The 23,599-nt window shown below is 36.9% G+C and overlaps 1 protein-coding gene across 1 annotated transcript; it reads left to right on the forward strand.

Annotated features, from left to right (window-relative positions):
- The first annotated feature begins 2,049 nt into the window (after nucleotides 1-2,049).
- Nucleotides 2,050-22,288, forward strand: DESI2 (desumoylating isopeptidase 2). Its single transcript, XM_081325451.1, has 5 exons — nucleotides 2,050-2,460; nucleotides 16,170-16,242; nucleotides 17,882-17,975; nucleotides 18,334-18,475; nucleotides 19,264-22,288. Exons 1-5 carry the CDS (start codon nucleotides 2,422-2,424, stop codon nucleotides 19,495-19,497), a joined length of 582 nt encoding a protein of 193 aa, XP_081181577.1. The 5' UTR covers nucleotides 2,050-2,421; the 3' UTR covers nucleotides 19,498-22,288.
- The last annotated feature ends 1,311 nt before the right edge of the window (nucleotides 22,289-23,599 follow it).

Consider the following 23,599-nt stretch of genomic DNA (forward strand, 5'->3'; position numbering starts at 1 on the left):
TTCAGACACAAACATTCAACATTTCTACTTCAGAACTGAGAGTACCAGGTCAGATCATGCCTCAGGTCAGAACATGCCTTCAGATAATCAATGGTAAAAGGATCTATGTCATAAATCATGCAATTAAGGAGAGACATGCATGTTAAAGAAATTTGTAAAAGTCACTATAAAAGTAAAGATTTGTATATTTTGTATATTTTCTCTTTAATTTCTGGGTGATTATGAGCTTACCATCCAGTGTTCTTTGAAATACAGTAGAACCTTGGTACTTATTGTAATTGGTTCCAGGAGGCAAATGAGTACAAAAACAGATGAGTACATTTTTCCAGAAGAAATAATGTAGTGAATCACAAAGCAGCTGACACCGACAAGTTCTATCTTATGCATTGAGTACCAAACAACTGATAAGTATCAGGACAAAATTTCCATGTCAAAATGCGTTGAGTTTTAAAGTAGCTGAGTACACAAGGTACCACTGTACAGTACTATTTCTGTGATGAAAGATAGGCAATGATATTATTACAAAAGCCCACAACCTGTGTAGATTTTATTAAAACAAGCCTTACTCATTTACAGACTATCTTCACTATTCTAGGGACTTGCTGATGATCACACAAAATTTCATTTTGAATCAGGGGGAAAAGCCCAAATATGTCCAAACTCAAAGCACACAAGGTTTTTTTTGTAGCAGCAGCAGCAGGAGTACTGCATTAATTCCACTAGTTATTTTGATAATTGGGACTTTGCTCTTCCATGTATCTATGCTTGGGATAATTGTAGGCAGAAAGGGAAAAAGTATTGAGAAGGGAGTTGGTGGGAGTGCACATTGGCAGCAACTTTTTTTAGCAGCATCTTCTACCTTGACTGTTCTAGGTACTAGGACTTGAACAGTTTATTTATTTATATCCCACCTTTGTTATTTTCACAAATAACTCAAGGTGGCAAAAATATCTAACACAGGGGTATCAAACTCAATTTCACTGAGGGCCCATCAGCATTGCGGTTGCCCTCAGGGGGCCAGGTGGATATGGCCTGGGTGGGCGTGGCATACTGGGTGGGCATGGCTAAAGCGCGTATGGCCTACTGGGTGGGCATGGCCAGCTCTACATCGTTTGCATCAAGGGTGCCTATGGGGGCCTGGGCAGGAGTGGGACAGATCTGAGGGTCTCTGGCAGAAGGAGGGTCTCTGGGCCAGGGCCAAGGCAGTGGGGGCCGTTCCCTCACTCTTTCCAGGATGGCTTCGCAGGCTGGATCCGCCCCCCCCCTTGTGTTTGACATGTCTGATCTAACACATCTTCCTCCTATTTTCCCCACAACAACCTACAGCAAATGGGCATGAGGAGTCTGTGAATGAATAACAGTTGTTTACTAGATGGGTACTGATAGATTTCAGAATGATTTGTAGATTGACAAAGGCTTTTGATCTCAAATTAACAATAGCTATTGCAGCAGTGGCTCCTCTATCTTCATATATTGTGCTGCTGAAAGAAAAAATAGTTTTCGGCATTTAGGACTTTATTTTGCAGAAGAACTGTGAATTCACTTCAGGCTTTTGGACTCGGTATTCTTCATAATTCTAAACCATTATACCCGATTTGGTCCTCGGAAGTCTCAGCCAATGGAAAAAAATGAAATCTGTTCCGGCAAAATATTCCGTTTCTCAAGAGTTGGCAACTCTAGTTATCAAGTCTCACGTGTACCTAGTTATCGACATAACAAGTGGAGGCAAGGTTGAAATCTTGAACTAGTTATCAGTCGTGATCCTTACATATCTTGGCAATATGGGATTGCAAAGCAGCATCGTATTATAGTTCATTGAGAACGGTTCAAGTTGCAGCGAACCCTTAAACGTTCCAAGCCTTTTCCTCTGACAAAGTGGAACGCGGCTAGTAGAATTCGTATTTCACCTATCGAGGTGCACTCCAAACGGGGCTTGGGCTCCAGCTGCAGTGTATGCTGGGAATTGTAGTTCGGCGTCCATTTGCCCCCCCCCCCCCCCCCCCCGTGGAAGGTGCGGCTGGCTCGGGAGCTTCTCTTGCAACGCTGGGACCGAGGTTGAGGGGAACACGCAGCGAACCCTCGGGCATTGCCGCGATCTCTCGCCTGAAGACAGGCCGGTCGGGTCGGACCAGCCAGGTCCCAGAAGCAAGCGGAGAGGCGGAGTCGTGCCGGCCGGGCCCCGCTCGAGACTGGCTTCTCCATCTCTGCCTGGCTTGGCGCGAGGGCGATTCCCGGCAGTGCAGGCCCGGCTTCCCCTTCCCGGCACTGAGGCGGCTCCATGCGGCTGGCGGCCTCTTCCACCTCCTCACACTCCTCCGCAAGAGGCAGGGCGAGAAGGCGGCCTCCGCCCGCGAGCGCCCTGAGGCGGCCGCCGTCCTCGGCCTGAGAGGGACCCCCCCCCCCCGTTTGAAAGGAGAAAGGATGGCGAACCAGCTGGTAGTCCTCAACGTCTACGACATGGTGAGTGACCGGGCGACAGGCGAGGGCTTCCCACCTTAAGGTCTACCCGGGCGCGTCTTCCTCGCCTTTTCCCCTTCCTTCCTTCCTTCCTTCCTTCCTTCCTTTCTTTCTTTTTAACCTTCCGCCGGGGACAGCTGGCTTTGTCTTAGCTGTCCGAAACAGCGACTCTTGCGTTTTCCTGTTTCTTTCCTTCCCACCCTCCATCCAAGCCTGGGCGAATTTCGGCTTAGCTTCTCGAGGTTCAAGTTAAGGACCGGAGAAAGCTTCTTCCGCTTTCAGAAGTTCTTGCCAATGCAGGACAGATATCTTCCCTGCTTCTCTCCCCTCCCTCCCCCCCCAACCCGCCCATCCACCCTCAATTTTCCGATGGTTACCTGACTGAAAGATGCTGTAATAGTTTGGAAACGAGTAATGGGTTCGGTGGGATTAACAGGAGCGCGAAAGTCCTAGCAACAGGTGTGTGTGATTTCACTTCTCTCCTACCAGGTGCTGGATTCAATCAGGTGCTCAACCAGTACGTGCAGTTTACTAAATTAATTTCTGTTTAACCCCCACCCCCCCACCCCAATATATCTAAAGAATAATTGTTTTCATAATGAGTTATCTGGGACAATAGAGCCTTGGTGGAGCAGTGGGCTAATGCCTCCTTAAGTAACACCAGCTGCCTGCAATTAGTGCAGGTTCGCATCCCACCAGGCTCAAGGTTGACTCAGCCTTCCATCCTTCCCAGGTAGGTAAAATGAGGACCCAGATTGTTGGGGGCAATTAAGCTGACTTTGTATAATGCCGCTCGGGGTGTGTGTGAAAGCCCTAATAAGCAGGCATATACATAGAATGAAGGCTACTTGTAAGCCGCCCTGAGTCTTCGGAGAAGGGCGGGATATAAATGGAATTAAAATAAAAAAATAAATAAAAATAAAATAGTCCTTAAATTGTTTACAGTGGGAAACCCTTAAAGATAACAACATTACAGGCTTGGTTCTCTTCCCCCCCACACACACACTCCTTTTTTTTGCCCTTGGAAAGAATCAAAAGATGGAGAGTAACAAAAAAGATTAAATGATATTTCGTGCTGGAAAATATCTTTTTGAGCAGGTCAGTTCTTGTCTAATAACATGACTTTAGTGTTTTTAAATTAGGGTTCTAGCTTCATATATATGCAGGGAAAATTTGTGAGATATTTTACTCTTGTCTACTTAAGGCTAAAGTTTTGCAATTTATTTGGTGGACCATAAGTAAGTCAGAGGTTACTTATCTCAATCTCATTTATTTTTTCTTAGTGTTGCACACTGCTTTCCAACAGGAAAAACCAATATAGAGCAATAAAAGGTGGAATGAACATAGATTTTGAGCTATGATAAATCTAGCTGCAATTGTGTGTAAAAGGGCTTGGAGTTTGCTTCTATAACCATCATGCTCCTTAGCATAATATATCTTTATCACATCCTTAATGCATGTCTGCTCACCTGACCTGTTTGGTTGCATTTTGTTGTGGTAGGTAGTTAGTTATAGGGCTTGAAAAAAGTCAAGGTTTTAGCAAATATCAAAACCAATCTTAACAAGCATGAAGCCATTACAAATGGGTCAGAGTGTTGAGCTAGGAGTAGAAAAACCTCCGTTGTTAAAATGTCATGGGTATAATATAGGATGGGAATAAAAAAAATAGGATGGGAATAAAACAGTATACATCACCTTGAATTCCTTGGAAAATAGGGAGTAATATAAATGTACAAAATACAGAACAAGATGAAAAAATATAGCATCTTGCATTTAGAAATAGTTCTAAATAAATCATGAAGAACAAAAATGTAAACATCCATTTATTTTGACATGTAAAATTTTAAAATGTTTGGTACTTTGATGCTTCTAAGGTACTTTTAATAAAAGTTACATCACCTTTTGAGTTACTAATGTGTTCTATTCATACAGAATTTACAGAAGATTTAAATGAATGTATATAGGTAGTCCTCAACTTACAATTACAACTGAGTCCAAAATTTCCATTGCTAAGCACAGTTAAGTGAGTTTTGCCCCGTTTTTCAACCTTTCTTGCCATAGTTGTTAAGTGAATCACTGCAGTTAATAACACAGTTGTTAAGTGAATCTAACTTACCCATTGACTTTGTTTGTCAGAAGGTTGCCAAAGGACACTGCAACTCATAAGTACATCCAGTTGACAAATGTGTAAATTTTGATGACGTGACCATGGGGATTCTGCAACAGTCGTAAGTGTGGAAAACGGTCATAAATCATGGCTTTCAGTGCCATTGTAACTTTGAATGGTCACTATACAAATGGTCATAAGTCAAGGATTACCTATACTTGTATGCATTTATTTTTTGCTGCAAATGTTTGCAAAAACATTGTAGTCTACATAAGTGTTTCTTAACTTTGACAGCTTGAAGAAATTTCCCAGGCAGCATGAAAGTTGAAGTCCACACATCTGCAAGTTGTCAAGGTTAATAAACAGTGATATACAGTAGAACGAATTATTAAAATAAAAAATGGTGGGAAATAATAGCAACACATTTTCTTGACAAGGATGTACATCTGGTCTTTATACAATATTCTATGTCTTTGGCAATAGTCGAGCAGTGTTATCAAGAGATTGCAACATTGTGAGCGTGGGGACAGTTGGTATCTTTTAACTGCTTCATATAGCAAGTTAATAATGAACAGCTGTAAATCCTAGACTTGTAGTACAGCATTTCAGCAAAAAACAAAAACAAATCCTGTTTATTTATTTGAGTTGGTTAACTTGCAAATTAATCCAACCTGATAAACAGAAGGAAACCAGACTTAACTGGACAAAAATATCAATGTCAGAGATGGGTTGTAATAAAATTAGGTTATATTCTAGTTTGCTATTGTCAGATCAAATTAGCATTTTATGGACTCGGTGGACTATTTCAAGATTTTCTTTGTTCTGCAAATTAAAGCAGCTATATTAGCTGCTGTGGACATGGCTTTCTAATGTAATGGTGGGTTTTGTGTGTGTGTGCAAAGCCAAATGTAATGTTATAATTGCAGATCAGGTTCAACAGTCATCTTTCTATATTTGATTGTCACAATGATAATTGTCAACCATCTGCAAGATATCTTTGATATAGAGAATAAAGTATTGGAATTAGATTCCCACTACTATGATGCTAACTATGGATATGGATTCTCCTTTTCCTCTTCTTAATTATAATTGTGGACATGGTTTCAGTATTTTATGTCAGAAACTGTTGTGACATAAATTACACGATTTTGAAAGCAGAGCAGAAAGAGTTTCTGTATACTAGTTAAAAGTGTAGAGGGTGAAACATAATAATGCCTACGTATTTTCTCCAGTAATATTCTGTCCTTTTAATATTTATCTGAGATTGTCAGGTTGACACCAGGATTTTTTTTCTCTTTGCTTTTTGCTGAATTAGGTGGTGAAGCAGTTTCAGATTTTCCTATTTATTCCACTTTCCAATACTGTTCTGCATCACAACGTATGAATACTGGTACCTGTTTGCTGAAACAGCCTTGTTGCTACAACTATGTAATCATGTACTTGTGATGAATATCAACCTTATGATCTACATACATTTTTAGAGTGAAAGTGCACAAATGTAGTTGCAGCTTGAATCTTATGGAAGCTCTTTCCATAGCATCTTTCTTGCAGAAGCACAACCACATAGTTCGTACTAGGAATGTGCATGGTGGTATGCAGTGTTTTATCTATAGCTATGCATCTAAAAGGAATTTAATTCCTCAAGGGTCTGTTGGAAGGAAGACAATAATTTTCATAGTTTACCAAAATTATTTAGCACATAATATTACATATTTGCTCATTCAAAACTCATGGGAGTTTGCACATAGAAATAAGAATGCTACTGTCCACAACATAATCTAATAATTCCTGGAGGATTCTTTGTAAATAATTATAAAGTTATTACTCATTTTTGTAATTATTATCCACAATAGTGTAGAGTGATTTAGAGCTGAAACAGTACATTCTTTAAAGTCCAATATATGTGTAGAGTGTAGTGAAGGTATGGTATAGTGTAGTGAGTGTGGTGTATGGTATGGTATGGTATGGTATGGTATGGTATGGTATGGTATGGTATGGTATGGTATGGTATGGTATGGTACAGTACAGTTGCTTGTGCGATTATTCTGGCCTGATGATTCTTTGATCTTGAAATCTGAGATACGCACATCATTATTATAGAGCAGGGATCTTCAAACTTGGCCCTTTTATGACTTGTGGACTTCAACTCCCAGAATTCTTCAGCCAGGCATGCTGGCTAAGGAATTCTGGGAGTTGAAGTCCACAAGTCATGAAAGGGCCAAGTTTGAAGACCCCTGTTATAGAGTGACTGATGATGGGAACTGACAGTCCAAGAACATGTTTACATTGCTTATTATTTATTTATAACACGGTACTTTAAGTGTAATAAAAACAAGTCCCTTTCTGAGGAGAAGGTAATCTCCCTTGAGTCAAGCTCAGCTACCCGTTATTACACAGGCACATCCATGTTGTTTTCTTAGCAACAGTATAGAAGGGTTTTGCCACTGTATCCTTCCAGAATGTTTTTCTACTTCCCATTCTAGCCAAAAGCTCTGGAGGTATCTGAGAGGCTGTCATCCAAATACTAACCACTTGTGATCCTGCTTCAGTTTTTTGGCATCAGCCACACAAAAAAAATAGAACAGAGAACGGGGAGAGCATGAGGAAGAAAAAAGATATTTTTTCTGCACTATAAATATTCTTTATGGATAGTTCTTCAATTTCCTTACAAATGTAATTTATTATTTTAATTGTTCCTCAATATATAGTATTGTGCTTTTAAATATTTGACTTCTTACAATAATGGGAGATCTGAAAGGGACTGTTTCAAACACAAACTTCAGTGATGTTTCTTCATTGGAAACTAGAACAGGTAAAGTAAGCAGAAAAATATTTGTACTTACCAAACTGATGTATAAGGATTCTCTTAGTATATATAGTGACAATTCTTTTTCTAAATGTATCTGTTTAAACCATATCTTACATGAGATATAGCTTACTATGTCAATCACCATGAGTGTTTAAGGAAAAAAGGCAATATAATACTCAGATGTCTATTTACAACAACATGTATTATCTACAATAGCCTATAAATACATTAATAACCAAAAATCAAATCATTTTCATAAAGAATGTATATTTAAAATATGTAAAAATATCCAAATCTTGTGTATTTCGTAGTAGCTAATGCAGTATAGATAAACGCTGTTCCCTGGTAAATGACTTTTGATTAGAAGTGAAGTATAGCTGGTATAATGTTAGTATGTCAGTGTACACCATAATATTTTATACTTTAAACAAATGATTGAATAGATAGTATTTCTCAACCTCAGCAACCTTAAGATGTCTGGACTTAAACTCCCAGTGGGGAATCCTGGGGATTGATGTCTACATGTCGTAAAAGTTGCTGTGGTTGAGAAACACAAATAGATTGTGCCAGGATGAACTACTCATATTCTGCTATCATTGGGAAGAGAAAAATTCCTCAAGGCAAGCAGCTGACTCAGTGGCTTGCTTAATGAGGAAACACAAGCTGAATTCACCCATAATGAGGACCTGTAAGCCATAGGTTATACATGACAGCATTGGGTTCCCATAAACTCATTGAACTAAAATTGAAAAAAATAATTTAGCATGACATGGAAACTAGTAGTCAGATAGAACTAATTATAGGAACACAGATGGTTTCTGTTTGTTTATAACTTCTTTGTCAGGTAGTTCCAGGTGTAAAAAACCATTGTGCCTTGTATAGTGACATGGCAAACTACTTTTACCAATGAGTGATAGCTCATTAGTTCTCTCTGGCACACAGGAATGTCCAGGGATCTGACTAAACCATAAATCTGGTTTGCTATCTGAATAGATGTTGTTATTGGGTAAGTTGTTTTGTGACTGAAGGGAATGAAACTCCAGACAAATATGACTTTCCCTTTGAGACGCCTTGCTGGAAAAAGATCTGGAAGCGATTGGTGGCTGAACTGGCAGTTCGTGATGATGGAAGGTGAAGAATCATAGAAAAGAGTTCAGCAGCAGATTTCTGCAAAAGGATGGCCCAAAGGGCGGTGCAAAGATTTAGATGGAAGTTGAGTGTGTAAACAAAATTGCTCTGCAAATCAAAATAACCAAAAGGAGTAACAGAAGAAAACTGCTGGATAACACCTCTTCTAGTTATGTTGGATTTGGCCATAATAGTGGAATATAAGGAAATATGATGTGAGAGAAAAGCCAGTGAGAGATTATTTTCTCACACAGAAGTAAGAGGATAATCAAAACTTCATGAATTGTCAGCCATTACAAATGTAACTAAATGGCTATACCATTTTCTAACAAAGAGGAAATAAAGGATTTTGCTCAGATCAAGGTTGAAGATTACAAAGGTGTCACCGCAGCTTATGTCTTAAAGGTTTCCGGAATTGAAACAGTAAAGTAACATTGTACAAATTATTCTACAGTGGGGCTTGACAATATTTCCCCATTTGAATAAAATTTTGAAAAAGGATATTTAAAGAACTCTCTGGCTGTTTAGAAAAAACCAATCAAACAACAGATCATTCAGAGGTATGATAATCTTAAATTGTCCTACTAAAGGAAATAACTTTACATATTTTAAAACAATGCAGATTTCAAATTCAAGGAACAAAAAGCCCAGTTCTTTCAAGACTTAAGTCCTGGTACCTAAAACAAAAGAAAACAGCTTCAACTGATCACATTGTGAGGAATTCTGGGAACCTTTAAAAATTCAAAATCATGATTAAATTGGAAGCTAGATTCTTCCTTGCATATCATTCCATTCCAGGTATTCTAGTTCCTGAAGAATCAGGCCCAGCACCCACTGGCGTGGAAAAGTGCCATGGGCCAGATGGCCTCCATTCGCTAAGCCCAGCAGCACACAGGTTTCCTTCCCCCCGTCCCCATCTCAAGAAGTCTGGCCTTCTCCCACTCCCAGCATCCCAAGATGCCAGATCTTGTCCCTCTACCCCCACTGGCCTTCACTTAGCCCCATCATGCCTGAGTCTACTTTGCTTTTCCTTTCTCTGCAGCTGCCTGAAAGGCATACCTAGCCAATGTAAGGCTCGGCTAGAAAGCTAGTGAAGACAATTTTCCTCAGACCCAGAGAGAGACAATCTTTCTCAAAGCTGGCCAGGAACATGAAGCCAGCCAGCAAAGTGGTGGGTGGAGAGGGAGAAGGTGTGTGTGTCACTGGACCTAACTGGCAGAGGCCTTCCGGTATGTACTAAATTTCCAGATGCCAGTGGGCCTACCTAGTCAAGGCCACCTGGCTCACAGTAGCAGTGGTGGTGAGTTGCCGCCATCTCACAGTGATAAGGGCAGGTGCACTGCAAAGTGCTCAAGTTTTGATCACATGACCACAGGGGCACTTCAACGAATGAACTTCGGCCAGGTGTCATAAGTGCCTTCGTTTAGCAGTGTCATAATTTTGAACTATACAGTGAAAGAAAGGTCATACACATGTTTCCAATCATATAGATACAATTCTTATTCTCTATTTATTCCCCATTCAAAACCTATACGAATAAAAAGAGGTACTGTTTTCTAGCATACCTTTTATCTGAGAATTAATTTTAATTATGTGACAAACTATGTTTCCATTTATTAGTTGAATATACTCTTGATATTATATCTTTAATGTTCCCTTCTCCTTTTAAAATGGTTCCTGAGCACTAAGATGGCAATGTGCTAAGATGCCATTTATTTCTCTTTCCCTGACAGGTGTAGAATTAAAGTTTGTAGACTTTGCTTGAAGAGAGCTAGTAAGCTGAATATTTAATTAAATTGCTTTTGCAATTTCTTTTATATTTAGGAAGATAGAATGCCTCCAGTTTAAGAAGCAGGCTCTCCCTTCTACTGCAACACAACCAGATCTCAGCTTTGGCTTCTGGGGAGTTTTTTTATTATCCTATTCCTGTTCCAAAATATTCCTATACAACTAGATCAAAATTTTTTCGGGAACCTGAACAAACTGACACTAAATTTTATATGGCAAGGGGAAAAAACGAGGATTAAAATGAAACACTTCCAGGATGCTAAAGAAAATGGGTTTTTTTGACTACCGGACTGGGAAACATTACCACGCAGCGGTGCTAACCTGGATTAGAGAATGGATAATTTTAAAGAATAAAAGATTATTAATTTTAGAAGGCCGTGATTTGCAATTAGGTTGGCACGCATTCCTATGGAATGAGAAACAAGGGCTATATCAACATTTTCAAAACCATCGGATTAGATAAGCGCTACTCAAAATTTGGAATAAAATTAGAAAACAAAATTACATTAAAGTACCAGTCTGGCTGTCCACCCTAGAGGCGATAGTTTACCCAAATTTGTTCAACTTGGAGAACAGCACTACGTATAAAGATATTATGAATGATGTGGGAGAATTGAAATCCAGACAGGAACTAGAACAACAAGGAATAAAATTGGAATGGTGGGCTTACTTACAGATACAAACACGATATGGGAAAGATAAGAAAGAGGGGGGGATAAATATACAAGAAACTGCATTGGATAAAATCTTATTGGGGCCAGATGAGAAACAAATAAGGAAATTGTATAGATTATTATTGGAGTATAAAAAGTTTGACGAACAAGTCAAAGAAACAATGTTGATATGGGCTAAAAATTTGGGACATGGTATCGATCTTGATATATGGCAAACTCTTTGGGACAGAAATAAAAAGATAACGCTGGCCTCAGCTTACAAAGAAAATTTATATAAGATGTTTTACCGGTGGCATCTCCTTCTGGCACGATTAGCCAAAATGTACAAAACAATATCCCCTAGTTGTTGGAAATGTTCCGAAGAATTAGGCACTTATTTTCATGTTTGGTGGTCCTGTATTAAGATGGAAAAGTTTTGGCAAAGGATATGGACATGGCTAGAAGAAATACCAGGACAGAGAGTATATTATCGATCAGAATTTTTCCTGCTTGGCATAACAACAGAGAAACATAGCAAAGAAGAGTTATATATAATGATACATATCATCACAACAGCGAGAATGACATTCGCCCAGAAATGGAAAGATAGTGAAATACCTGATGAGAGTGAAGTGATAAATAAAATATGGGCGTGCGCAGAAATGGACAAGTTAACTATGGAAATAAAAAATAAAGATCAGTCAGATTATTACAAAATTTGGAATAAGTTTTACCTATGGTGGGAACAGAAAGGAAGGTCTCAATAGAGAGATACAAGATGCTGATTTCACATATAACTAGAATAAGGTGGTCGATAAGATTAAATATTGTATAATTGTATATAAATTATATGTATATAAAATGTATATAAAACACAAAAATGATGTAAGACAAGAAGGAATGTCAGACCGTTAACATCTTGTCCAAAGTTTTAAATAATAAAATTTGTAATAAAAATAAATAAAAAAAGAAAGGATTGGACAACCATTTTTCCAGTATGGTATAACAGGTCCTGCCTTGGGCAGGGGCTTGTACTAGAAGACCTCCAAGGTCCTTCCTTTCCTATGATTCTATGAATTCTTTGTTGGAAGAATTGCAGTTTATGGAACAACAAAAGAGAGAGATTTTTTTCCCCAAATCAATTGTGGTTCAAATAATACGGGGATAGTTCGAGATACCTTTAAAGCATTTATTTATAATAAGAATAACTATGCTTCTGGATCAAAAATATTTTGAATCACAAAATAGAAAACTTGAATTACAGTATATGACCTGAATATGATTTAAAACAAATGAAATGAACATATTGGAGATGAGGAGGGAAACACTGGGAATATTAGTTTATTTGAAACACAAGAAGGTAAAGTAACAATTGTAGTATGAAATTTTTCACGAACATATTACACTAGCTATAATGAGACTAATTTTCAGTGCCTTGAATTCTATGAAACTATATATTCTACACATGTACCTATTCTAGTCAGATTGATACTTATTCCAATATAATAAATCTTTCAGAAGTTTTAGATATAGAGCCAGAAGAGCTGGCTACATCCTCAACATTACAGCATATCTATGATGATGTTGATAAAATGAAATCTGGAAAGGTGTCTGGATGAGAGGGCGTAAAATAGTGAACAAGAAAGTAGCTTTTATACTTCTGATGTTATTTCAGGCATTTATGAAAATAAAGCTCTGCCAGCTTCCTATTATAAAGATCTTTATCACTATAATTTTGAGGGGTGATAAGGATCTCACCCAAGTTATTACCTCATATCTCTGTTAAATGTTGATGCTAAGATTGCAGCAGCTATATTGACAAAATATTAACTGCAATAATTCTGGGAATAGGATGAGATTTATGAATACCAAGCTAGAAAGTGTTTTGGGGGTGAAATGGGGAAGTGCAAAACCAACAAAAACAAGATGTCTGGATCTATGTATCTTACCTATCTCTAATTTCAGCTCATTAACATAAGATGTTCTTGCTAATGTCAGTGACTTCAAATCTTTGTACAATTATTGAACATTCTAATCGAGCAGATTTATAAGATATATAATAAAATTATTAGAATTCATTTTATGTTAATAATCGTTTTGAATTGACATTGCAAACAACTTGTTTAAACCTGTCCGTGTGTAAACCCTGTAAGATATTGAACAGTAAATGTCTAATTCCATAGTTCCTTTACTGGTCTTAAATATGCCTAAGGCTTCTTGCCTTCATTGTTAAGCCAAAATGTGAGTTGTATTGCTTATGCAGCTGCATTCTGATTTGTGCCAATTATATTCCACCTGAAATTTCAGAAGGGCGGTCTGTTTCCTAGAGAAAAGCCATTGGATTGCACTCTCAGCAGCCTCTTGTGATTTCAGTCACCATGCTCATCACCTTACCTGCTGAGGTAACACATATGCAGAGCTTCACTGTGCTTTCTGTGGAAACACAGACTAGACAAAGAAAAACAGGGCACCAACAACAAGACATACAGATTTAACAAGTATTTCCAGTCTGCTTTTGAGAAATAGAAGATATTGCAGAAAACTAAATTTAAACTTTTCTACCATTTGGGGGAAGTTTAGAATAAACTTCATTTGGAACCAGATGAATTCTGGAGGAAGCTCTTTGCTGAAAACTTAAGAAATTCCCAGAGATAGGTCATTGAATGTATAGGTTTCTGAGTGCCCGTTACAGTTTTTTGTAAACTCATCGATAAGGGTCCTAAAACTATTGCCAATTATTCTTACTGGATATCCCAAAATCTAGTTGTATGCATGTACTTCATCATACCTGTATCACCTAGTTTGCCTAAAAAGTAAAAAGTTTTAGATGCTTACAGTTCTCAAATACCTAGGTGCTCCAAGCCTAAGCAGTTTAAAACCACTGGGTTCTGATACTGGTAGTGCGGTGCAGAAAAACGATGGATTAGCCTTCACCTATGCCCTCGGAGACGAGATCATAGGGTGCTTTATTTATTCTCTGCACAGCCATTTCTTTTTTCTTTCCAATCAGTGGAGGAAATCAAAAATTGACCCATCTGTCCTCTGGACTGTTACTCCTCATGAGTAAATTGCAGAAACAGGTTTCCTCAATCAGCTTGTGAATTGAGTGACAGAAGGATGGGGATTTTCATTTGAGTTCACGGCTGCAACATAACCAAATTTATGGACACTAGAACTGACCTTCCTCATTTCTAAATCACTGTGGGGATTTAGTCATCTTTGCGACTAAAGAGAGACTTTCTTTAGAACAGATAAATACTTCTCTTTAGTAGCTTTATTTCTGGAGCCATATTTAACTTAAAACATTAGAAATTTTTACTGACTGGCAAAAAGTTGGAAATTAAAAAGATTAAAAATATTGAGATTAAAAATATTTTTTTTTATTTTCAAAAGATTAAAAATTGAAAACTTACTCTTTAATGAATCTGCGTTGCGTGATTACAGCCTGAAGTTTCAGACTGGCGTTGTTGTTTTTTTAATCTATCTTGCCACAGATTGGTTGGATTTATGAACAAGGGATTTCCTGTTTTGAAACTTTTCTTTTTGAAAGAATGAACAGAAAGAACCTCTTGGATGGGAAAGGTGTCTTGTTTACTTATCAGTTGTAAAACAAAACCTTGAAGGTTGATTACCAAAGAACAAAATGGCCTGTGAAGTGCTTGAGTTTTTTAACTTTTCCCTGAAACCGAAAGTCAGTATGGAGACGATTAAGATGATTTCACTAGATTTTAAAAATGCAAGTTTAGAAAGATTCAAAGTTTAGAAAAGATATTTTAGCTTACCCTTTCAAATTGAAATATAAGAGCTGCATTGGTGTTATTTTATGGAAACTACAAGTTGACTTGAATGCCAAGAAAAGAGGAAAACAAAGAAGAAAATAGAATTTTATTTATGGGTGTTAGGGATGGTTGGGAAGGAAAAGGAAAAAAGTTTATCTGAATATAGTTAAATAATGAGTTATTTCTGTGGTGTTGAATGGTTACTTGGATAGTATTTTTTTGAAAATATCTAATGAGGAAATAGATTAGTTTTTGACATCTAAATAAGGGGTGCTTTGGTATTATTTAATAGCTTTTATTTTCTTTTTTTGTAATGTCTAATTGTTAGACATTACAGGAATGTGAGGGGTGAAAGGAATGTAAGCTAATGGAAAAAGAGGCTCTGTGTTATTAGGTATTTTTGTTAATTTTTATTGTTAATTTTTAATTTTATTGGATCTGTGCTTATTTATAAGGAGAGCAAAAGATTTAAAAATGAGTTTATAGAAAATGGAGTGAGGTATGGAATGAAAAAATATCTTGTATTATAAGAGACAGCAATGAGTTAATGAAGTTAACATTTGGACTTTGCAACAAACTAAGAGAAATTAATTCTGATGAGATTTGATTATTGAATATGTCTGTTAAGAGCTATCAGAAACTACAACATATATTTTAATCTTGATCAAATAAATCCACGTTTACTATTTTAAAACTTGATTTTTAATCTTTTCAAATAATGTCCCACAAGTTGATATCTTATCATTTTCTCTGTCTCCTCTCAGAAACTCCTTCACTGGCTTAACATGTCTATTTTGTACATCCAAGATAAGAAAGCTATCCAAGTCATTTTTCTGATTTATTATTTGTATGTCACCTTTCATTATTAAGACAATAGCCAGTTTCATTTGCCTTCATTCATGAGTTTCATTTGTATTTCCAATATGGCATCTTTTTCCATATTAGCCTTGTAGTCAGCATTTTTAAGTCCACTTTCAGATCCATATTCAAATCAGTTTTGGTCTGTTTTGTGCAGTAAAAGCTTTTCCTCTTCTGTAGTTGTAAAAGGTGTTTTTTTAATGGGTTAGAAAAGTTGCTTGGATTTAGTTGTCTGATTGTTTGATGATGCAGCACAGGCATGTCAAACTCATGATGTCATATGACTTTTTCCCCATTGCCGGCAATGGGGGGTAGGCACGGTTTCGGAGAGATGGATCTGGCCTGTGGGCTGGCAGTTCGACATGCCTGATATAGGAAATAAAGAAGCTTTGGATTATTAAGCTTCCTAGTACCTGGTTAAATTAGACTGTGCTCTATCTATGACTATCTTAATGCTCAACAAACAATGTTTTGAAAATTTCAGGAAAATTGATTAAAATTGTCTACCCCTTCAGAGATAATTTCCTTGGCATGTGGGATGTAAATAAAAATTATTTACATTTAGCTAAATCTTCCATGTTCTTTTCTAGTACTGGATGAATGAATACACTTCCTCCCTTGGAATTGGAGTATTTCACTCAGGAATTGAGATATATGGCAGAGGTATGTACCTTACTTTAGCCTTATATATTTTTTACTAAAAGGAATAATAAAAATGGAACTTCTAGTGTGTGGTTGGTGGGGAGATTTGAAGGCGCAGCACATCAGTTTTTAAATTTGAATCTATCACAATCTAGCTCTCCCAGTTAGATTTGTTAAGCGAAGTGCCAGGAGAAGACTTGGGCCTCCTGGGCACGGTGGAGCAGGGAGAGAACCTAGGTTTTCCACCACACCCAAGAGACCTGGGCTTTTCCCCACCCTGTCTGGAAGGCTTGGGCTCACACCATGCTCCACTATGCTCAGGTTGACTTACCTTTCCATGGAAGAGGAAAAAAAGCCATGGTGGCACAGTGGTTAGACTTCAGTATTGCAGGCTAACACTGTCCACTGCAAAGAGTTCGATTGTGACCGAGTAAAGATTGACTCAGCCTTCCATCCTTCTAAGGTTGGTAAAATGAGGACCCAGATTGTTGGGGGCAATATGCTGTCTCTGTAAACCACTTAGAGAATGATGTAAAGTACTATGAAGTGGTTTATAAGTATAATTGCTATTGCTTTCCATTGTTTTGCAGCTAGTGAGCTGAGGCCACCTCAATTCATCCTGCAAACAGGCCCCATTCCCGTCATTTTTAGCCCAATTTGGAGAAGGGACCTTCTGAATGATCATGAAAACAATGGTGTTCAGAGGAGAAATCCCTTGACACATTATAGGAATGGACCTCAAGTCTGGTGAAAACTTAACAAATTCCATCATTCTGGAAGGCTCAGAATGCTGATTTTTGCTAGCATTTTCTCCTCCAGTGGAGCAGAACAGACAAATCCAACATCCATTCTGTTTATAATTTCCTTATCTGCTTCCTCACTGATTTTCTGGAGAGGCTAGAAGAGAAGATTGTAAATGGCGATCAAATGATACAGGGTGCTTTAGCAACTGGTCGTAAATGTGAACAGGTGATCAAGCATCTGAAATATGTTCATGTGACCAGGGGAGCATGGCACATTTACGACAGCCAAAACTGTAATAATTCTGATTTTTATATTTATAGTTTATACATAAAGATACTTTGTTTGTTTATAGTTCATCTTTCTTAACCAACAGTCTCCCTCGGAGGAGGGAGATTTACTTGGTATAAATACAGTAGCATTTGCCTTACTATCTTTCAACCTAATATTCCCAACTAAAATATAAATCTTGCATATTATGAATACCAAGTCTTAATGTTTGTCTAGATTTTGTATATGATAATACATCAGTTTTAAGCATGACTGGAAAATTATTTGTATAGGGCAGTTGTGGAGAACCTATGCCTCGCCTCACCCCACAGGATGAGTCGCCTGCCTACCACCCCACCTGCCAGAGACCTCCTGGAGCTCCCCCAACCCTGCCCACCCCCCCACAGGTGTCCCTCCACACGAGCAACATGGAGGTGACCATACCCACCTTGGCCACATTCACCCAATCTTTCATGACCACCACAGCCACACCCACCCAGTGGGCCACGCCCACCTGGCCCCCAGCAATAAATAAGTGTGTTTTGGGTTGCAGTTTGGGCACTCGGTCTCTAAAAGGTTCACCACCACTGGTATAGGGAAGTCAACCATTATTAATAACTAAGGATAATATCTTGAATTTGTCTTTCAGAATTTGCTTATGGTGGTCATCCATATCCTTTTTCTGGAATATTTGAAATTTTACCAGGCAATGCATCTGAATTAGGAGAAACATTTAAATTCAAGTAAGCAATTTTCATTAGTGTGTTCTCAAATTTATGATCAAACACAAAAGGAGCCAATTTTAATCCTTGTTTAGAACAGAAAAATACTATTTGTTGTGCTGTCCTGTAAAAAGCTGTTCCCATAATTGTTATAGATAAAAAATATGCCTACACAAGTAAGCTGATGTGCCTATATATAAAAGCATACTTGTAAAAAAGCAATATTGTAAAATGTTCATTGAACATGAAGTTCAAAAATTTAGTATGTTTTAAATGAAGGCTGGTTTCCAGAAGTGTATGTGTTCTCAAAAGAGAATGGAAATAAAAAAACACTTGTCTGAATTGCAAGAATCCTTTAATTTTCAGTCTTTTATTTCAGAGAAGCTGTTGTTCTTGGAAGTACTGACTTCATGGAAGAAGATATAGAAAAAATTATAGAAGAACTTGGAAAAGAATTTAAGGGAAATGCTTATCATTTAATGCACAAAAACTGCAATCACTTTTCTTCATCTTTATCAGAGGCAAGTTTAGTTTGTATAGATGCCATTATTTTAAAAAGTAACTTTTGCATATCTTATAGACTCCTTTTCTCTGTTTCCAGTTTGCACTTGGCAATGACAAAATATTCAATTTGCATCTCTAGAGAGGAGATCAGTTAAGCTATTAAAGAATTGTTTCATGAACACATAATCAGTTTGCTTTCTCAGACACTACTGAGGACAGTGTGGGATTTGTTCTATATATTGAAAATAATGCATAAGGAGAAAATAATAATGGAAACAAAACAGCTTGGTGACCTATATGTTTATTGTACTATTTTTTATCAGTATTACTGAAACTTTTATTAATGGACCTCCATTTCCCAGATATTTGGATGCAGTAGACCAAATTTCCATTTAGGCATCACTTTAAAATAACAGACAAGTCTGGCACACCTAATGTAATCCAGATATCTCTAAAGTGGTGTTAAAGTGACTAAAGTGACTATTTATGGCATTTGGGGTATTATTATGACATGATACACATTACCCTCAATACATATAAATGAAATTTCATTGTACTTATGTTCTAATTAGTCTTTTTTGGGGGAAAATGGATGTAGAGTACACATACAATTTCAGAATTGTCAGTTACTTCTGTCTGAAAATTAGATTTGTAACTTAAATTATCAGTCTGGCAGGCAATATTAGTAGAAATTTACCTTGTGCTGTATACTTCAATATTTCAATTGAGAGAGAGAGAAATTATTGATTTCAGGTAGGAGCCCATATACAATTTAAAAAACCATTAACTTGTTAATTACTTTTAGATTCTCTGTGGAAGAGAGATTCCTCGCTGGGTCAATCGTCTTGCCTATTTCAGTTCCTGTATTCCTTTTCTCCAGAGTTGTCTACCAAAAGAATGGCTTACACCTGCTGCCCTTCAGTCTAGTGTAAGTCAAGAGCTTCAGGAAGTCCTAGAAGAAGCAGAAGATGCTGCAACATCAGCTTCTCTGCCAAGTTCAGCATCAGGAGCGAGAACTGGCCATCATGCTAAAATATAGGTTTAACCCAAAGTTCTGTTATTTTGGAAGCTTTTTCAATAACTGACTTCCCTTATATAATAGTAAATAGACATTTGATGGTGTCTTTGGTTTGCAATTAGTGAACTAATTCAAACCCATGGTGTTCTGCTCAGGATTTTACATGTAATGGAAAAATTTGTAAGAAAAAAGAAAAAGTGTCTTGATGAAATGGAAAGAACTCGAGAAGAACTCAAATGCAATCTTCATTTTAATCTAATCAAATGACTTGGACTAATTGAGCAGAAGTTAAACTGTTTACAGTATTGTGTGCTGCTGTTTACAAATCCCCGAGGGATATCAGCCATTAAAAGAAAATGAATAAATTCAGTACAGCCTGCATAACTTCATCAACATCAGTGGAAGTACAGTAATGGTCGGAGTTCCTTGCTACTGACTTGGAATAGGTTAGAGTATGCCTCTTCCAACTCTTGTTGGTATACAAGGAACTAGTGAATACTATGTGTAAACAGGGTACAGAATTATCAGTACAAAGAATTTTGTCTAAGAGTCTTACTATTTAGCAGAAATGTTCCTAAAATGTACCTTCTATGTCATTTTTTTCAATTTACAATGAACAAATTTATATTTTATTACAAATATAAGTGCATTCTTTTGGGTGATAAATTGCAGTCATTTTATTTCAATTGCCTCATGCTTTTATCTGATTTGTAGATATAAAAAAATCATTCTGAAATTTTCAGATAATAGTGCCTGTTTCACATATAATTTAAAATCTGAACTTATAAGATGAATGCAGGTAAAACAGATAAATTACAGATCCATATAAACTTGTGGACAAGTTAATTTAGAACATGGCAAATAATAGGTCATTTGGAAATTAAAAATGTGGATTATCTAACAGATGTAAAGTATTGTTAAATAGAATTCCAATTTAGAAACTCCAAGAGAAGTGACAGTTGTAATTGCCTTTCTCAGCAGCCAGATTCAAACAAAGAAACCAAATGCTTTATCCAGCTCACTGTGGTTTTTGCTGAATCAATGAGTGTTTTAGATTAAGTTACATTTTTGTGCCATTAAATAGCAATATATACTGTGTGAACTACAAAAAAATCAGTTGCAAAAATATCTTCTATTCAACGTGTTCTGTTGTTGACATGATTTCACTGGGGTAGAGATTAACAATAGTACTGGCATCTAAATGAAATTGGGTTCAGATTTTTCTAAGAACTTTTCAAATATATGGAAAGGAATGAACTGGAAGCTGTGTTTAGACCAAGTCTTTCCAAGGCTTGCATTAGTGAAGAACATGAATTCTTGCTTGTTATTTTGACAGGCTTGTTATTATTACTTGTCTTAATTGAGAATAACTCAATTAAGCTATTAGCTGTTCTTCTAATAACATCATTTTATGCTCCTTTGTGGATATGTTTACTATTGCAAACAATACTCAGGTATGTAACATCATCCTGGTGGAAGTAAAAAAAATCATCTAAAATGAGTATTAAAATATTACATATTGTAGCCAGTCCTTTTAATAAGCAAATAAATTGTCTTACTATGTTTATGAGTTAACCAGAGTAACTTTTACTGGTTAATTTCAAATATATTTAAAGTTTAAGTCCCACACTCTGTTCTTTAACCAATAATCTATATTGGGTTTCTGAGAATATACTTTTAAAATCATAAATTGTTTCTCTGTAAATTGACAATGGGATAATTTGGGTTTTCAACTAATATGGAAAAAAGATTTCCTATTATGGATCTCCATCTATTAAGGAAGTTGACATGTTAACAAAGTAAACTCTGCTCCTAATTATCCATATGCTGATGGGTACCAATTTTTCCACTCCTTTCAAAGAAGGGTGATACACATATTTCTTGACATTATTTACCAGTGCCATGAAATTTTACCCATCCAAAGCTGCTGGAACTAGCTTTATCTCCATCAAATTTCTATAAAGTAACTGGCTTTATTATTAATTACATAACTGACATTGTGTCTTTATGGTTGTCCACAACTACATCATGTAAGGAATGCAAGGAAATACATGGCATACTAAGTAGAAGCAATTCTTTAATAACATGTTTATTCTGATTTTATTGAACTTTTCTATTATACATATGGTGGCATTTTATAGTGACTGTATGTCCACTAACAGCTGAACTCTGAAGCTGCTATAATATCTTAGGGAATGATGGGAGTTCTACAACTTATCACGTGTGCTATATCAATTCTACACTTGATTCCTTGAACAAATCAACCTGCCAAAATCTGCTTTCCTAACTAACAACAGATGAAGGTATGTTTCACCAGCATTACTTCTCAGCAGGGAATACACTTCTCCCAGTAGCCATACTGTGCATTAAAAACTCTTCTACCTATAATACTGGATATCTCAACCTTAAAAGAAAAACGGGTAGAATAAATACATTTTGGGTTCTCTGATCTGCCCAATTTATATTTTGTTTCTTATCAAAGAGTACTGTAGCTGTTTGGTGTTTTGTCTTATTGAAGCCATTTTTAAGATACCATTCATATTTAAGATCAAAAATTAATTGCCAACAAATGTCACACTAGTTAATAAAAATAAAAATATGGTGAGGTTCTTCTTGAATACATGCAATACAACTCTGTTAACAACTGATGTTCACTTTTAGGTGGTTAGTTTTCAACACATTTTTGTAAACTAAAGATAGGTTTACTGTAATGCATAGTATTTGTATGAAATAGCAGAAGATGTTGACTTTTGTTACATTATCATGTTTAACTATTATAAACTTGAATCCATTAATTTATTAAAAAGGTGTTTTTTATTAAAATATGTGGTTTGATCTTGTCAATTTTAATGTATCTTTTCAATCATTTTTCACTATTGTAGTATTAAATTTATTTTTACATTTACACAAGTCAAAATATTGGTATGCCAGAATAAATAAATATTTTCCTTAGCAGTAGTGGCAGAATTGAATCAGATAAATAAACAATGAGAAAACAGAATTAAGAATCCTTAGGTCTGTTGTAAGACATCTCATGGAGACTTGACAGAAATGACAAAAACTCTATGCTATTAAATCCTTTGGCATTCAAGAAGGCACACAAACTCTCCATATACATATACATATAGGTATCTATCTCAGTATGTAGGGTCTTTCTCTTCCATTTGAAAATCAATGAAACAAGTGAGCCCCACATTAAGCTGGAAAAAGCATGAAATCCAGAAGTTATTTTTATTATTATTTATTTATTTATTATTTTATTAATTTAATTTATATACCGCCCTTCTCTCAAGAGACTCAGGGCGGTGAACAGGGCAATACATAAAAATTAGATACAAAAATTAAAATTAAATTATTAAAACATAATTAAACAATGCCCAAGGATAATACAAATTTAAAATTGAAGTCATTAATAAAAATCCCACCCCGTCCCATCAGGCCAGGCCAGCTTGTTTAAAGAGATAGGTTTTAAGGTCGCGCCGGAAGGAGCGGAGATTGGGCGCCATCCGGAGCTCAACCGGAAGATGGTTCCATAAATCCGGTGCACCCACAGAGAACGCTCTCCCCCTGGGGGCCACCAGTCGGCATTCTTTGACCGGCGGCACCCTGAGGAGGCCCTCTCTGTGGGAGCGTACTGGGCGGAGGGAAGTTGTGCTTCAATGAGAAATGGAAATAAGACAGCATAGAGGCTTAAAGAACCTCTGTGAAATTACATTCAAGTGGATGACATTTTCAACATCTGGAAAAAAAAAACTTATTAAATTAATTTAGTCAATGATCCAACAGAGAAGGACCATTGTCATCCACGCGTGAGTCTTCCCTTTGATATTCCAAGCCTCATTATAGTACTGAGGCAGCATTGATTGCACTTGTCTATGACCTTTGGCAGACTCAGGATGGGAATAATGCAGCCATCCTGCCTCCCCTTGATCTCGCAGCATTCAGTATCATTGATCGTAGTACCCTTGTTAGTTTAGGACTGTAACACCCCATGTTACAGTGACTCGTTTTTTGAGGGGTGGTTTCATTTGCGGGGGGAGAGGTTGAACCTAAGGGCATGGTTTTGTGGGGCTCCTATGTCCAAGGTGCTGGTTATCATTATAAAGTCCTACGTGGTTTACAA

The sequence above is a fragment of the Vipera berus genome (assembly GCF_964194415.1).
Source record: "Vipera berus genome assembly, chromosome: 1".
Taxonomy (NCBI): Eukaryota; Metazoa; Chordata; class Lepidosauria; order Squamata; family Viperidae; genus Vipera; species Vipera berus.

Coding starts and splice junctions, on each gene's coding strand:
- DESI2 (XM_081325451.1), top strand. CDS start 2,422: ATGGCGAACCAGCTGGTAGTCCTCAACGTCTACGACATG. Junction 2,461..16,169: donor TCCTCAACGTCTACGACATG/GTGAGTGACCGG, acceptor GTTCTTTTCTAG/TACTGGATGAATGAATACAC. Junction 18,476..19,263: donor TTTCTTCATCTTTATCAGAG/GCAAGTTTAGTT, acceptor AATTACTTTTAG/ATTCTCTGTGGAAGAGAGAT.